At 40.3% G+C, this 17,631-nt stretch overlaps 1 protein-coding gene across 1 annotated transcript in view; it reads right to left on the bottom strand.

Moving 5' to 3' along the window:
• Positions 1 to 17,631, bottom strand: part of LOC128738251 (fat-like cadherin-related tumor suppressor homolog) — a 589,652-nt gene that overhangs the window by 184,607 nt on the left and 387,414 nt on the right. The window contains exon 4 of the mRNA XM_053833248.1: positions 10,460 to 13,052. Within this exon, the coding sequence (XP_053689223.1) occupies positions 10,460 to 13,052 (2,593 nt within the window). The remainder of the gene's footprint in view (positions 1 to 10,459; positions 13,053 to 17,631) is intronic.

Raw genomic sequence — 17,631 nt, 5'->3', positions numbered from 1 at the left:
AATGGAGACGTTCTTCCGATTCGGCAACTGCTGTTCCAATTTGCTAAAAGTCAGTTATTTGTTTTGATCATTTAGCTTTGTTTGTGAGATAGTTCCTACAGAATGCGAAATCGGAGAGGTAGAAGGGGATTCGATAGCATCGTTTTCTTCCGAAGAAAAAAAATCTTCCCATTGTCACTCGTTCAAATAGGTTTCCCGTATTACATGACTTCCCGAAATAGGATTTTTTCCCTGCGAAACTGTACAAGCTATAGCACGTCCCAGCTACGCCACTGCACCCAAAAAAGAACACCGATGGCGACGGGAAAAATGTCATTCCAGAAGCACAGTTATCGCCTGTTTGCATGTTCAGCAATCAGCGACAATTTCTCTAGTGCCGAAGTACGAGAACGGCACTAGCAGCGGCAATGTCCTGTTCAAAGTAGGTCCTTCTCTCGCCAGTCTTCGTTTCCGGATTTTCGGCATGTGGCATCCCGAAAAGCCTACAACCATCATCACAGCGTGACGTCGGCTGTCTGTCGTGTTGCCGCTAACGACGAGTGGCTTTTCGATTTGCATAGAAAATTTACTAAATATTGACTACGCATCGAGGCGAAGCCACCGGCGGCAGTCGGAACGCATCCGGCCAGTGCCAATCAACCCTGAACAAACTGGAATCAGCAAATTCGTTTATTTTTTTTGTGACACTGGGTTTGTGATTGGATTGTTCGCTGATGGAAACCAGTTCAGTTCATTTTAGTTCGGCACTTTTGTTAACAGATAGATAAAGTGCTCCGACGATGAAATTTTGTCTGCATGTTTCGTTTTATTATTTACTGGAGTTTTCATTGTTTTATTAATTGAGGTTGTACCGTTTACTTAAATGATCGAAATTTTTAGTTTTTAGGCAGTTAGATAGCAGGCATCCATCACGAGACTCGATTGCGTCATCCAAAACCAATCTATTACGAACAATCGAGAAAATTCGACTCGCAACATTCGGCATGGACAAAGGCGATGAAATTGGGACATTAAATGGATGTCAGAAACTAGGTACTACTGCAGATCGCTGAATTCCTTGGGTGGTCGCGTGATCGATTGGAAGGCGATCAACGAGACTGTGTATATAAACTACTAACTAACAAACTAAAATGATCTACGATTACGTATTCGACACTTGAATATTTCACAGCTAATATTAAAATCAAACAAGTAGAATACAGAGCTAAAATCTGCACACAAGCGGTAATAGGTTAATTTTGACTATATAATGTCCGATGAAATGGAATTCTGAGGAAGTCAGTTGAGCGAAGAACTCTCGAAGGCACGTTCATTGATCTTTGCTAGAATCCAAAGGGCATCAATTAATCCACATAATAACAAATACGGCACTCATATCGTCCCTTCCCTTTACCAACGTGTCCATGTTCAGCAACTTACAGCTTTGTTCGTTTGGAGGAAGTTCGACTGAATCCGTGCAGAGAAGATCCCGAAGCGCGTACCTGATAAACCTCTTCTGTATAGGTATTCCAAAGGCCAGCGCAAGAACTCCAAACAACAGCTGGCGCCTCCAGTGATAAGCGTACAAGTGCGTAATACAAAGCTCTCAGGTAGTATGGATCACGAGACTCTTTTGCAATTCTCATTATGAATGCCAGGTACTTGTTTGCTTTGGAAATGCTGCTACCATAGTGGTCATGGAATGTAAGTTTGGTATCCGATAGAACACCAAGATCCTTGATGACTGTTATGCGCTCAATATTCTGGTCGTTTAGGAAATAATTGTATTAAATTGGAGCGTACCTTTGTCTGTAACTGATTACGGAGCGCTTGGTAACCCCGATGCTGGGTTGGTTGCATACACACCAGTCATAAAACATATGGATCAGCTTTTGTAATTCGATGCAATCAGCAACTGAGCGAACTGCAACGTAGATTTTGAGGTCATCAGCATATACGATTCTGCATCCAGGAGGAAGTATCATGTAGACATCGTTGTAATACAGCGACAATAGTAAGGGTCCGACGTCGCTGTCCTGAGGCACGCCTGAGCTACTCCGGAAGTTGCAAGACTCAGTGCTCCCCAGTTTCACAGAAAGACAACGGCTTACAAGAAAGGATTTCAACCACCGGACAAAAGCAGCAGAAGCACCGAGATGCTTTATTTTGGTTAGCAGTATGGTGTGATCAACATGTTCGAACGCAGCTTTGATGTCAGTGTACACCGTGTTGACTTGTGCACCACCTTCCGGTCTACTACTGGCACGAGGTCTTCAAATATTGGAACTTTTGTACTTGATTGATTGAAAATGGTTAAAAAATGAAAGTTACACTTTTAGTACCTCAAAACAGTGAATCCGTCGATCGTCAAGACACAAAGTTTTGATGCACGGCTCCACTGTAAATGATTCTCTGATATTATCGATTAGGATGATGTCAGAAGAGGCACAGGAAGCCACGGTGTTCAAAATACCGTTATTAAAAAATAAAATAGGCCATTTAAACGGAAAATGCCAGTTGGTTTGTATTGCCATCCTACACCTCTGAGCCAATTTTTAAAAAAATCGATCGACGAGTTTTTGAGTTACGCCCTTTTGAAGTTTTAAAGGGCAGATTGCTCATATAAAGTAAATAAAAATCTTCAATGACACTTCCAAAATGAACGTAAATCACAGCCGGTAGTGATTTTTTATGCAACATATGTCCATTGCCGACGATTTTAGGAGTTCTACGCTGTATTGAGACTAACCGGAAATGTTCCGGATTAAGTTATCGTTGTGGAAATAGTCAGTAACGAACATGAACAAATACTTATCATGCGACACCTCAAATTACGCCAGAATTTAAAAACTAGATCACTGATAGTCAGATCAACTACCTAGCGCCACGTTGGTTATATATCGACAAGTTCCGGGGACCCAGATCAGTGGCCAATTTTGTCCATAAACAAAAACTTATCGTGCGGCACCTTAAATCACACTAGAATTCGATAACTAGAGCAATGAAAGCCAAATTTGCTATCTAGGCTCAAGTTTGGTCATATCTGGACATGTTTGGGGTACTCTGGAAAACCCTAGGAAATTACCAATTTCGAACATGAACAAAAACTCATCATACGACATCTTAAATCACGCTAAAACTTTCTATTTTATCAAAGTAAGCCAAATTGAGTACCAAGAACCACAATGGTCAATTCCGAACATGTGTTTATTATCAAAAATGTACCAGATTGTGTTATTGACTTCCCAGGGTCCCCCAAATATGTCCAGATATGATCAAATCTAACCCCAGATAGCAGATTTGGCTTCCATTGATCTAGTTATTGAATTCTAGTGTCATTTAAGGTATCGCACGATAGGTTTTTGTTCATGGACGAAATTGGCCACTTGTCTGGGTGTTCCCGGAAGTCCCCGGAATTTGTCCAGATACAACTAATGTGGCGCTAGGTAGTTGATCTGACTGTCAGTGATCTAGTTTTTAAATTCTGGCGCAATTTGAGGTGTCACATGATAAGTATTTGTTCATGTTCGATACCGGCTATTTTCCACAGCGATAACTTAATCCGGAACATTTCCGGTTAGTCCCAATATAGCGTAAAACCCCTAAAATGGTCGACAATGCGCATATGTTGCATAAAAAATCAATACCGGCTGTGATTTACGTTTATTTTGGAAGTGTTATTGAAGGTTTTTATTTACTTTATATGAGCAATCTGCCCTTTAAAACTTCAAAAAGGCGTAACTCAAAAATTCGTCGATCGATTTTTTTAAAAATTGGTTCAGGGGTGTAGGAGGGCAATACAAATCAACTGGCATTTTCCGTTTAAATGGCCTATTTTATTTTTTAATAACGGTATTTTGAACACCGTGGAAGCAATTAACAAGATATATAGACAAGAGGCGAACCAGCCGCAGGCTGAAAACCTTTCTAATATAGAATTAAAAAAAAGATATATAGACGAGTTAGAGAAATAAAGAAAGAAAGAAAAAAAGAAATAAGTTTTCGATCAAGAGAAAACATCTATTGATAATGCGAGTATGATGCTATATAGTGCTCAGATCTGCTAATACCCGACATTAGAGGTATTTCAGTTTGCAAGAAACATGAATTGCTTCGAGAAGTTATCCATTCTATTAACGTAAAATTGTGATTTTGGTAAGTAAAACAGTAATTTTTACTTCATTATTCAATACTGTCCGGCAAAAATGGGCCGACCTGGACCGATGCGAATTAATTTTGACGACGAATATATTACTAAGCATCTATACAAAATTTGATTTGCTGCTTTTGAGCAGTTTCTATGTTATTGAAATTTGAAAAAAAGCATATTTTTTTAGAAAAAAATGCCTGTAGCTTCAGAACCGTAGAAGACAGCGACTTGATTCTTTCAAACAAAATGTGCGTTTTCAATGGATGTGCTCAGAAGGCATGATTTATGAGAAATAAACACGAAAGGAGATATTAAGAAAAAAAGGATTCTTTAGGGCCAACCGGACCAAAAAATATTAAATTCCTCCAGCCTATCAATCATCAGAGATAGGACTTTTATTTTTGTAGTAAAGTAACTCAAAATTTAATGTTCTTTAACTTTGTTGCACATTTTATTCAGCTAACTTAAGCCATAAAAAAGTTTATGTTTAGCACTCGCTTACTATGATGGCCACCCTAAAGACATATAGCATTGCATAGCATAGTTTGACCGCCCGTATGTTGCCCGCGATTGATCTAGATGGCCACCCTAAAGTCATAAACACCAAAAAATGCGAAAGTTGAATTAACAAATTTTCTCCGAACATTCTATATACCTAAGACTAACGGTTTTGGCGTAATCACTTTTGTCCGCCAAGATTTGGGTTTCATCCCACAGTGCGGCGTGTACCAGAGTTATGCAACGATCGTTGTAAAGGGTGTCCCACATCAAATTGTACCACGCTGTAGAAAATTACCTAATTGACCGATCCTTTTCAAACTTTCAGGCAACAAAATATCATCCATTAGTATTAGCTTTCGGCATATTTGTTTCATTCAACTTCAATACCATAACCGTATGCTCGCACCTTACGCTTAACTCCATTCCAAAAGCTGCTGCAGCTTCATCTGTACGGAAATCCACATTTTCTTCATGTCTTCCTCAGACTTGACCTCCTTGGGATGCTTCCGAAGTGCCTGCTTCATAATAGCCTAGTATTTTTCGATGAGCCTTAGTTCCGGTGCGTTGGAGGGGTTGTTATCCTTGGGTACGAAAGTGACCCCGTTGGCTTCGTACCACTCCAGTACATCCTTTGAATATTGGCACGAAGGTAGATCCGGCCAGAAGATCGTAGGGCCCTCGTGTTGCTTCGACAGAGGAAGCAGATGCCTCTGTGGACACTGCTTAAGGTAGATCTGCCCGTTTACAGCCCTGGAAGTCACTAACGGGGCACTCCGTTTGCCACATGATATATTTCTTGGCCAAATCAAGTATTTCTGGGCAAATTATGAAAGTCTCTGCATCCTTACTTCCTCAGGAACATCAAACTTGTGTTGGGCGGTAAGTACAGTAGCCCCGGAAGCTGCCGCAAGTCCGCCTTGCCGTAAGTCTTATCATTCATAATGAGAAAGTTAAGGATTTTCCAGGTGTTTGCGCAAAATAAATTCTCAACGTTACTTTTCGGTTGACGCCATTTCTTCCAATTTTCGAAAAACTGATCGTGATAAAAATAGAGTGTAAAAAATACACTCTCAACTACTTCTACTTAAATTTTTAAGAGAAAATACCCAATGGGTAATTTTCTACAGCGTTTCTTCCGTGGTGCAATTTGATGTGGGACACCCTTTAGCAGTCGAACCAATCACCCTCTTTGTCCATCCATTCCTCTGGCAGCTTCGCCTCCTCCCAAATCTTGAAAGTAACCCAGTGTAGGGCCGTTGCTAACGTTTCTCGGCCATGAGAATAAAGCTCTGCCGGTAGGCGGTCCTTACCAGCGCCATTGTCGGTCTTCAGCAATCCGATTTCTAGTTTGACTTCTTGGAGATCAGGTACTGAGGCATTACTATTTTCCATGGGCACTCCTAGGTTAACTTCCGTTCCGCCTCCTTCTGCCACTTCGCCACTGAGGTGTACAACGAAGAATCGCTTTCATCTGTCGGGAAATTGGGCCAATTTTGCTTTTCATAAGACGATACGATCAAGGAGCATACGCCGCCGTACAATGTACAAAACCCTCTTAGATCGGTAGTTTATTATGGACTTGAAACCATGACGTGACAACTCACGAAGGACATACGCACCTAAACATGTCGTTTTCATGTGAAAGGTGCTTCGGATTATCTTTGGTGCCGCACAAACTGAAAGCGGAGAGAGGCGGAGGCGGATGAAACACGAGCTACAGGCACTACTTGAGAAGATACCCATCGTTAGCCTGAAGTTTACAATGTGCCGGAACGGGGTTAAGGATGCCGGACGAAAGTACGCTGAAAGCTGTTCTCTTCAACAATCAGACCAACAATCATTCTCCTCAGCACCATGAACAGTATGGCTCAACGTGCGAGATGACCTGGCCAGGTCGAAGGCGACTTGCGGCGTCTAAGAGAATATAACAATGAAAGATCAAAGATTGAGCTGAACGGAGAGAAGTTACTCCAGTGTTTCAAGATTTAGAGAAGAGTCGAGGAAGCAATTAAACTTATTAGAGAAGACAATCAACATATCTCAACTGAGCTATTTTGTGTTATTCTGTTGCTACAACCGAATCAGAAGACATAAAAGGTGCTTCTGAACGACCGTAACCAGTAAATATCTTGCCGTCAAGCCAGGTTTATGCTAAGACAATTATGTTGAATCCCGAATCTACCGCAGTAGGAAAAAAATTGGTTCGCAGTCCCCGCATGTTCTGGTAGTAAATCAACAACGACTTGAAAGAGTTCTGTTATGGATCAGGCGCAGACCTGGAAGCGGTTTATCAATGTTGATGCGCTCAAATCGACGACGTTTTATCTGAAATTTATCGGCAGCAATTTTAAAGGCAAATGGGATGGAAAAAGTGTCATGTAAGGCTGTTATTAAAACGAAAATTCTCATAATGCAAGAAACAAAACCCTTTTTCTTCATTTGAATGTGTCTACACTTTGTCAGCTCCCCCCTCCTGTTCTCCCCCAGCCGCTAGTAAATCTGTCTTCTTTTCGGTAATCTCTATATAAAGCGAGACAAAGCCACATTTTTAAATTTACATTTTTAAACATCCCCTTTATCAAAGGCCACCCTATTCCCCTTTTCAGAAATCCCCAGTTGTCGTGCAACTACTTGTATATTTGTTTATTGTGCAACTACTGTTGTTCCAAATGCAAGAGAAACGCTACCCCTTTGACTTATTTGAATCCTTCCCCTCTTTGTTAGGGAGCCCTTGTTGATCCACTGTTTTGATTCTTTTATGTCAAGGAACATGTGTACCATGTACCACGTACTTTCTTAATCATTTACTGTCATTAACTCATTTTTAAGTACATACATCCCTCATTGGGGCCCCTCTCATGAACAACATAAAGGTGTTTGACCTTGAAATGCGGTCAGGTATTAATAGTAATATTTTTTTGAAACGATAGTTCTACTATTGATGAAGGGACTGTAGGGGAAAGCAATGAAAATTTTTTGGGAATAGAGGGGGAAGAGTGGAAAGGAAGGGGGGTAAGAAGTAGCTACGCTCAACAAGTTGTCGTTGTGACTCCTACCTTTTGTCCAATGTCGAACCAAGCTATAATCAGAGATTATAACCGGATTTGAATCCACAACACCCGCCAGGGCGTGTGGCTCGCTGGTACCCGTGTACCTTTGAACCATAGAGGCACTGGACAAAAGGAGACTGCGCAGCCCCGCTTATTAATGTAGCGACGTATCTGGTTGGGTTATTTTTAGACACAAATTGAGCCTCTTTCTCCGTCTACTGTAGAAACCATCGACCGAGAAGTTTTAATCTAACTTGTTTTTACTTTCAGGACGACAATACTATGCAGGACCTTACGACTTGCAAGGTACTGCGTGTGACGTTGTTCGTCTGCAGCGTGTTAGCCGCGATGCCTGACCGCATTTCAAGGTCAAAGACAAAAAACACGAGTTTGGTCAATTTCATAGGAACGAAGCCTTTCTCCGAAAACCCGCGCTGAGAATCGCCACTCTCCGCTTTCCGTTTGTACTCCGCCAAAAATAGTCCACAACACCTTTCCTTCAAATACGGCTAGTGCACGTATGTCTTCCATAAGCAAAGTTACTGTCTCAAGTCCGTAGAGGACTACCAGTCTGATTAGCGTTTTGTACATCGTCAGCTTTGTGCGACGGCGCATGCTCCCAGATCGAAGCTTCTTGCGGAGGGAAAAGTAGGTTCGATTTCCAGCTTGAATGCGTCTTTGGATCTCCTTACTCGTATTATTGTCGGCGGTGACCAGAGATCTCAAGTATACGAACTCATCAGCCACTTCCAGTTCATCACCAGCAATAATCACTGTCCGTGAGAGGAACCTCTCACGTCCGTTTTTTCTGGAAACTCTTCCTACCATATATTTGGTTATCGACGCATTGATTTGTAACCCTATCCTCCTAGTCTCCGTTTTTTGTCAGGCGTAGATTGTCTCCGCCGTCCCAAGGTTTCTAGTAATGATGTCAAGAGCGTCTGCGAAGGCTAGGAGTTGGCGACTCTTGTTAAAGATCGTTCCTCTCGTTTCCCTCTGCGCGATTCGAAAGGACTCGAGAGTGTCCCCGAAACGCGCACGTAGCACATCACTCACTCCAGAGTAGCTTTGATCAGCCGCGTCATTTTGTCCGGAAAACCGTGCTCGTACATTATCTGCCATAGCTGTTCTCGTTCAACTGTATCGTATGCTGCCCTGAAATCCACGAAAATATGATGATTCTGAAATCATGCCTGAACTATTTCAGGCTATATCAGGCAACACAAATTCATTAATAATAATGCATGATCTTTGTACCACAAAAAGCTAGTGATATCATGACTAGTATTCGTCGTGTATTTTCATAAAACATAAGCTAGAATTCTGAAATGATGAGTCTTTTGTCAATCTGAAAGATTGAATTTTTTTTCGTGTACTTGATATATTCGGAAATAAACTCAGTCAATTACATAATGATAAATATTTACTAATTAACTTTACAAAGTAATTGCTGAAAATTATCGTAAACAAATGACTGCCTAATCTGATAACGTATGCTGTAGATATGGTTGCAAAACGTACGAAATACTGAAACTGCAGAGCTAGCAGAAAAGTTATGCCGGCAAGTATAATAATCAAATAACACGAACATCCTTCATGGATTTGCTTTCTTCGCAATTGAATGCTCAGCATAATTCACCGGAACGCCTCGGCAGAAATTTGAATTTACGCTTCGACACGCTTCGAAATTTTGTTCATACCTACTTACGCCTGCCGTTATTGGAAACGAGCGATATCCCTTCAAGTTTGTTGTTTGTATTGCCTTGTGTATATTGAATTAAACTTTCCGATTTAGAAGTGAACTGATGAGCGGTTTCTTGTAGACCGTAGCCTAACCTGCAGCTATATTGGTCCCCTTGTGCGTTGGTGAACTTTATTAGTTCTCGAGAAAATCGTTCAATCAGAAATTTTCACTAACAACTGTTTTCGTTCGTTCGATTCTTAACTAATTAATCAATCAACAATTCCCAATAATGGTATGGGCGAAATCTGAACCAAAAAGACTGAGCTTGATGTGCTTCGAGTTGAGAAGGTATGCAACACTGCTGCACAAAGTGGCAATATGGAAAATTTCTATAATTCTATTCAATTCAAACGAGTTTCCAAAGTGGGTGTGCCGTTGTGTCTGGTATGGATTTCATATATCCTGACACACTAAGGGACTTACACCATCGTCCTCGGGGACCCACATCGGTTAGGTGTGCAGACAAATATATGCATACTATGCAAATCATTGTGATATTAAAACTATAATATGCGTATGCATTATTCATTTTCCAATTTCACTGATTTGCAAAAGCGTACGACTAGTTTTGTCACTCGGAATTGCCTCGGTGCAGAGTGCATTTCAATAGTTTGCAGTGCAACAGTCCCATAGCCGGCCCGAATGCACCGAGCAGAGACTGCTGATCCTTTATGTAACTGAACTGTCCGCCGGTGAACGGTTTCAGTTACCTTTTGTCATCTGGTCATCGACCGGTTGCTTAAATGGAACAATTACTGTGGGCGAATGTACCTGTTTGTTCTACTGTCGCCTCGTGTGGTTGCAACAATGGATCGATATATTAATTCAGTTGTTCCTGACAAATAAAATTACTTACATGAAAATTTAACATTGTCTAAAATCGGATTAGTTAGACTCTCAACCAAACATGGTAACAATATCCAATCACAAATATAGCTTAATTTTAAATTGGGCTATAACAATGGCTGTTTGTTTCATCATCATCGTAATAAAATTTAAATTTCCTCTCAATTTATGCATAACTAACTAACTTACCTTCATTATCAATGGCGAAAATACCCAAGCCGTCGCCACCCTTTATTGAGTAGCTGACACGAGAGTCCGGACCGGGTGGATCGAGATCTTTGGCCACCACTTGCATGACGTGTGCTCCCGGTGGTTTATTCTCCGTAATCGATCCCGTAAGCACGAAATCTTCAAACTGCGGAGCGTACCGGTTCTCGTTCACGTCAATCACTTCTACGATCACCGATGTTTCGGAGGACAACGAGGGCGTCCCCCGATCGATTGCTTTCACCATCAAACTATGCACTTGACGCTCTTCGAAGTCGAGCATTTTTGCCGTCCGGATCGTTCCCGATTGCTTATCGATTTTGAACGAACCTTCCCCATCACCGTTTTCACTGAAACTGTACAGGATTTCACTACTTGGACCACTGTCCAGATCGATCGCGGAAATCACCGTCACAACCGTGCCCTTGGGCACATCCTCTCGAATCCTCACGTTTAGGTTTTGAATGTTGAATTCCGGCGCATTATCGTTGATATCGTCTACAGTAACTCGCACTAGTGCTTCCGAATAGAGAGCCGGGGTATTCTGATCACCTCCACCGTCCGTAGCACGGATTCGCAGCTCGTAGATTTCTTGACGTTCGCGATCCAGTGGAGCAACTACGGAAAGAACTCCTGTTTCGGGATCAACTCGGAAATCCTTGGTGTCGGTAATCAGACTGTACGTAATTTTTGCATTGTTTCCAAGATCAGCGTCGGTTGCATTTACTCGGAAGATGATCGTGTTGTTTAGAGCGTTTTCGGTGACACGAAAACTTGCAAGGGATTTTTCAAATCGCGGCACGTTGTCGTTTTCATCTAGAACTGTGATAGGAAGCACCTTGGAGATGGATTTCTGAGGCTTTCCCAGATCGTAGACGGTAATATTCAGGAGGTATTCATCCCGTCGTTCACGGTCCAAGTATCCGATGATCTTCAACTCACCATTATCGGGATCCAGGCGAAAAACGGAATCATCATCACCTCCAGATATTCCAAAGACTAATTTTCCATTGTAACCTAGATCACGGTCTCTTGCCTTGATCCAAGTAATAGTCGTACCCAATGGAATCGATTCATTGACCTTAACTTCCAGCGGAAGATCCACAAATTCAGGTGCGTGAACATTCTCACCATACCGGCTGGGCATCATGGCAAAATCATCGCCATTACTAACATCCCTACCGGGCATGTTGTTCCTTTCGGCGGAAGCCTGAATATCTACAAGCCTCTGCCGCACTCCAGTTTCCCGACAGTCAAACGTTGCACCATCCTCCGCCTTCAGATTTCCACCCAAATTCCGTTTATTCCGAATCAGATTAATCTGTATCTTTGCCGTGTCGGCAAAGTGCGTTCCATCCGTTGCCGTCACATTCACCTCCCGAAACTCAACCCCGACATCGTTCAAATCACAACCAACAGAGATGATCCCCGTGCCGGGATCTAGATTAAAGCACCCATCCTCGTTGCCGGAAACCATTCGATAGGTAATTACACTGCCATAGTCGAAGTCCAGCGCCGATAGGGTGAATATTTCCGTTCCGATCGGTGTGTACCTCGGAATTCGTCCAACGCAGTCGATTCGCTCGAACTGCGGTCGATTGTCGTTTACGTCGCGCAACTTTATGATCAGCTGCATCTCGGTTTGCCGCCGATAAGGAAGACCCCAATCGGAGGCTCGTACTCTAAGAATATACTCTCGTCTCATGCTTTCGTAGTCCAGCAGTTTGGAAGTGCGCACAATGCCGGAGAAATGATCGATGTCGAACGGGACATCGTTCAGGTTCGCTATACTATAGGATATGTATGCATTCTCGCCTAGGTCTTTGTCACGAGCCATCACCTTCGTAACCGTCGTTCCGGCGGGTTCGTTTTCATCGACCCATATTGTCATGTTATTCGTTTCGAAGATCGGATCGTTATCGTTTGTGTCCTGGACATTGATTTTGACTTTAGCTGATGACTGCTTCCGCGTGCCAGTATTACCTTGGTCGATGGCTGACACGGTTAGAGTATAGAAAGCTTTCTGCTCTGCGTCCAGCGGAACCGCCGTGTACAGCATTCCCGTTTCCGGGTTTACCCGGAACTCTCCTCCCTCATTACCTCCAACTATTTCCAGAAAAACTTGCGCATTCTTACCCTCATCTCTATCGGTTACTTTCAGTCTTATCACAGGGGTGTTGGGAGGAGACGTCTCTAGGACAGAAACTTCGTAAATCTCCCGATTGAAAACCGGGGCGTTATCATTGCTATCAGCAAGATGAACCGGAATCACCTTGTAACTCTGCCTAGAGGGAATGCCGCGATCTGCTGCCCTCAGCGTTAGATTGTACCCCTGGGGAGCAGTTTCCCGATCTAGTAAACGATGTACTTCGATCACAAACTCTCCCTGACGGGCGGTGGGTTTGATTCGAAAGTGACCATCCGGATCACCATCCACTATATCCAGACTCTTGATCTGTCCATGTATGCCTTTGTCCTTATCTTCGACTCGAACGATGCCGAAGATATTCGTATTGGAATTTTCCAGAATATCCGGCAGGGCCTGTACGTAAATATCAGGCGCGAATAGGTTGACCTGTGGATGCAAGAAGAGAAAACGAAAAACAAACACATTAGTATCATTAGTCGGAGATGGACGGCTGCTGTCGATGTATGAAGCGGATGCTTCCCGATGTCATCTGCCAGCCTCGTTCTGTGCATGGCAAATGAACAAAACATTAAAAATTCAAACTATTCATTATTTTGCAACCCTAGTACTTGTGGCAGCCGAGCTGCCACAGAATGCTCCAGTGAAATTTATCGAATGCCTCGTTGGCCTTTGAAGCCGTTGCTTCTGCTGCTGCAGCAGCAACGCCAGTACGAGCGCACCCGTACCAAACGGACAGAAAATTGCACTTTGGGATCTGTCGACTGGGCTATTTTGCGCTGTTTTTGGCCAATGCAATAACCCTTTCCCTCCGGCCGGCTTCAGCCTTTCGGTCTCGGCAATTGCAATCGTTAGACGAGAGCTACATATACCGCAGAATGCATCATGAATTTGCATCATGCTAAATATGTAATATGGTGCAGAATATTGTTCACCGATGCAAAAGCAGTATTTTGGCTGTGTATGTGTATGAATGTATGTATGTTTGTTGCAGGGAAATAAGCGCAAAGTTAGATGAAATGCTTTAAACCCGAAACCCGAAATGAAGAGCATGGATTTTTGGCTGAGGATATGGAGAATAGGTGGTAAAAAGCATTATGGAACGGTTCACCTAGCGGAAATCGTGGCTGTTTGATTCATTTTCTAGCACCAGCTAATGGTGCAATGGTTTAAAGGAACTTTATTTGGGGAAAAATTTTAATTAAATTTGGTAGTGCAGATCGTTTAGAGCGAATTCTCAAAAAATTACACTATGAAGTTAAAATATATTTAACGTCGGAAATTGTATTCCGTAGGGAATTTCATGTGAATGAAATTCGGGATCAAATATAAATATGTGGATGTGGAAATTAATGAGTTGGTTTTCACTGTTGTTGAAGCACACATAATTTACTCCTGTATATTTGTTCAGCAAAAACAGCAAATCAAGCCTGGTTGAAAGTATAAACTCTAAAAGATCGTTGACAGTAACGTATCAATTATTTTAGTTTTCTGGAGGATGACAACATTCCTGTTGACGTGGATTAGAACATGTAGTGTCCTTGATATGTGTAACCTATAAAAGTTCTTTAAAGCACAGTTGGCCGTAATCCCAAAAAATCAGACATAAACGTAATTTTCCAAGGGTAGTGTCTTTGGAGAAGTTTATTAATAAAATATTGTGCATCTTTCTGTACTATTAAGGCAACCCGAGTGAATGATTATAACAGAAAGATAACAAAAAATACCTCAATTAGATAGAAGTAACAGAATTTGTTATATTTTTGATCAGACAAAATTATGAGGCAATCAGAATTATTACAAGTTTTGTTATTATATCAAAATTTGTTATAATATTGTTATAGAGCAATTCCAGCTCAACTAATAAAACGGTTTGTCTCATCTATTTTTGATTTCGAAATTTTGCTAATACATTGAACCACGCACGGATTCATTTTCCATGAAACACATTTTTTCGTCAAGAGTAACTTTTAAAAAGGGCATATTTAGTAATAAGATTTTTTTAAAAAAATGCTATCTCGAAAACTACTTATTTTATGAAAATGACGTCAAAGGAAAAGTTGTAGTAAATTTTATGTATTTTCAGAAAAAAATACACTGAAAGAAAAAGCTTTGTAAATAGGGTGCTGGATGACTTCATCTACTTTCCCGACATAGACGCGAAAAACAAGCAATATAACTAACTTTGAGGTGAATTACATTCAAACTAATATGTACTTTGCATCAATATTTATATATTGTCCCTTAGTAATCGACAAAAGATAATGAAAGAAAACCACTATTTTCACCATTTTTTTCAAAAATAAAAGTCCTCTTGGTTTTACTATCCACTTTTAATATGACGAAGAGCATCAGCAGCACATCAGCAGATTACTCGGAGTAAAAACATCGCTATCTAAGCTCTGATTCAAACTACTTGCATTGTTTTGGTGCCAGTTGAATAGCTCATGTACACGGCATAACGAATACATGCATAAATTTTTGTAAACAATTGTGTTTGTCCATGGTGGACAAAAGCAAAACTTCGTCATGACGAAGTGCAGTTTCCGCATGACGAATTGCCGCTGAACAAGAACATCTGTGTCTGTAAAAAATGTAAATTTTGAAATATTTTATCTGTCTAAATGGGTGTATATGCAAGAATGAGAGATTCTCGTGCCAAAAACTTGAGTACTTGTGGATATGTATAATTCTTTTAAAAACTCGAAATAAAGTGTGAATCATCATTACGTATGACGAGGTGGAACCGCAACCCTACGCTGCTTTTTTGAAAAAATAAATTAAAATTCTTCGCGTAATTTTACGCAAATTCTACGCATAATTTTGAATAAATTATGTCACATAAACTTTTTTCTTATGTCGTTCTCAAGTTATTGCAAATGTAAAATCTAAATAATATGTATTAGAGTAACTCTGCGCGAAGTATCCGAGATGTATCGATCTTCACGGATTTGGACCAAATTTGGCAGATTTTTCATTTCAAGTCAGAATGTAAAAAATCTAAATTTGGTCCAGTTGGTCCTTCCCACGACTAATGCAAGCAACAACTAGCAACATGTCGCATTCAGCTAAAACATGATTTAGCAATATTAAATGATTATATGTTTAGCATGCAGCTAAAACAGCATGCAGTAACGCGCCGCTCCTGTCAAGTCACGTTTTGGGAACCTTATGCACTTTATTATCAAAAATTACAGAACGTATTGACAGAAGTCTTTGTTTAAATAACCTAAAGAGTTATTTTCGAACGACATTGTAGAATTTCATATATGAGAGAACCAGTTTTTTTAGTCAATGCTACAACTATGGCATGTATTTTATGGAGAATCGCTCGTTTACTCAAACTTTTATTTTGTTGCTAGATGCTTGGAACTGAAATCTAAAATGGAATCTTATCTCTTATATTCTCGGTTTATGTTTTGTTTGCAAAGTTACATAGTGACAAAGTCATAGTTCAAAGTCAAGTTCATAGTCATAGTCAAAGTATAACCGTTTCTGTGTTTTTAATCGTTTCTGTGAGCAGAAAAGTCTATAGACACGAAAGCTGAAATATATGCGTAAGACTCATTGCAAAAAAATTCTTGACGGCCTTATTTTCTTATGTATTTGATGGCACATCGTGCAACATTCTTAAAAAGGTGCAACACGGATTGATGGGGCATAGTACCTTTTGCACCATATATTTTGCCTCATTTCAAATTTTTTTTCTGGATAACGCGCTAGACGATTCGATTCGAGTTTTTTTGCATTATAAACATTGCACTTTAGACAATTATTAACAATTTTTATATGGAAACCTCTTCCTCCCTCCCCTACAGCTCCTTGAAAAACGTCATTCAGAAAAAAACATGAATTGCGGTACCATGGATTGGCGCTCGAAGGCTTATCCGAAGAGAAAAATTCCAAAACGACATGAAAGTGTATTAGATTATCTCGTGTTTGACCCATCCTTTTTTTTAAATTCGAACGCATAACAAAATGATAGACATTCAAACATAAAAGTCAGGTTTTTAGTCGAAAAAATTGACTTTAAACATTTTTAAAATATACATAAATTGCAATATCGTAAAAAGGTTAGGTCAAACACTATATAATATTGTTAGCTTTGAAACAAAAAAAGAAGCAACAGAATTGCTCGAGTCGTTCTTGAGATATTTATGGTATCGACTTTGAAAACCTGGTTTCGAAAAAACGGCATTGAAGTTTTTATTCGCTGTGCAATCGTTCCAGACATATACGGTACAAATAGCTATAACTTTGTCAATTTTCGAAATTCATCGAAATGACTTCAACCACATATGCTCACAATGTTAATCCTTCGAAATAATTAATAAAAAAAATTCAATTTTTTGGAATTGAAAAAATACTATGACCCCTTAAACGGATTCGATTTCTTCTTCTTGATCACGGCTTTGAACCGAACACCGAATGCTTTTTATCTATTTATAGCCAGCTTGAATCAAAAACTGACAACCCCGAATAAGCTATCGGCCAAATCATATAAGCATTTAATCTTCCTTCATTCAAGAGTAGTTTTGGTATAGGAGATAAGACGTTTGCATTCTATGCGATTGGTCATGAGTTTTTAATCCCGGTTGAAACAGGAGCAATTTTTGAAAATGTATCAAAGTTTTTTTCTGTGCTATTTGTGAATGTTCTCAAAAGTAGTTGTCTATTTTTGACAATTTCGTCGAAATAAAATGTCGATATAGCAGATAAAGGCAAAGAAGTTTTTGTTATATTTTAACAAAGTTATAACAAAACCTGTTAGATATATTACAACAAATTTTGATATAATTTTGTTCTAAACATAACAAATTTTGTTATGTTTTGCTACAACTGCATATAAGTTCTGATAGAATTTTTGATATTTTAACTACTAACGAGACCAAAATTATAACAAATCATGTTAGGAAAACCGTCGTAACAGAATATCATGATTTGTTATAATTTTGTTACGTTTGTCTGATCGGGTACCGATGATCCAACATTTCTTGATTGGATGGAA

This window comes from Sabethes cyaneus, chromosome 2, assembly GCF_943734655.1.
Source record: "Sabethes cyaneus chromosome 2, idSabCyanKW18_F2, whole genome shotgun sequence".
Classification (NCBI taxonomy): domain Eukaryota; kingdom Metazoa; phylum Arthropoda; class Insecta; order Diptera; family Culicidae; genus Sabethes; species Sabethes cyaneus.
Note: the sequence above shows the minus strand (reverse complement) of the source record. Positions and strands in the feature narration are given on the sequence as shown.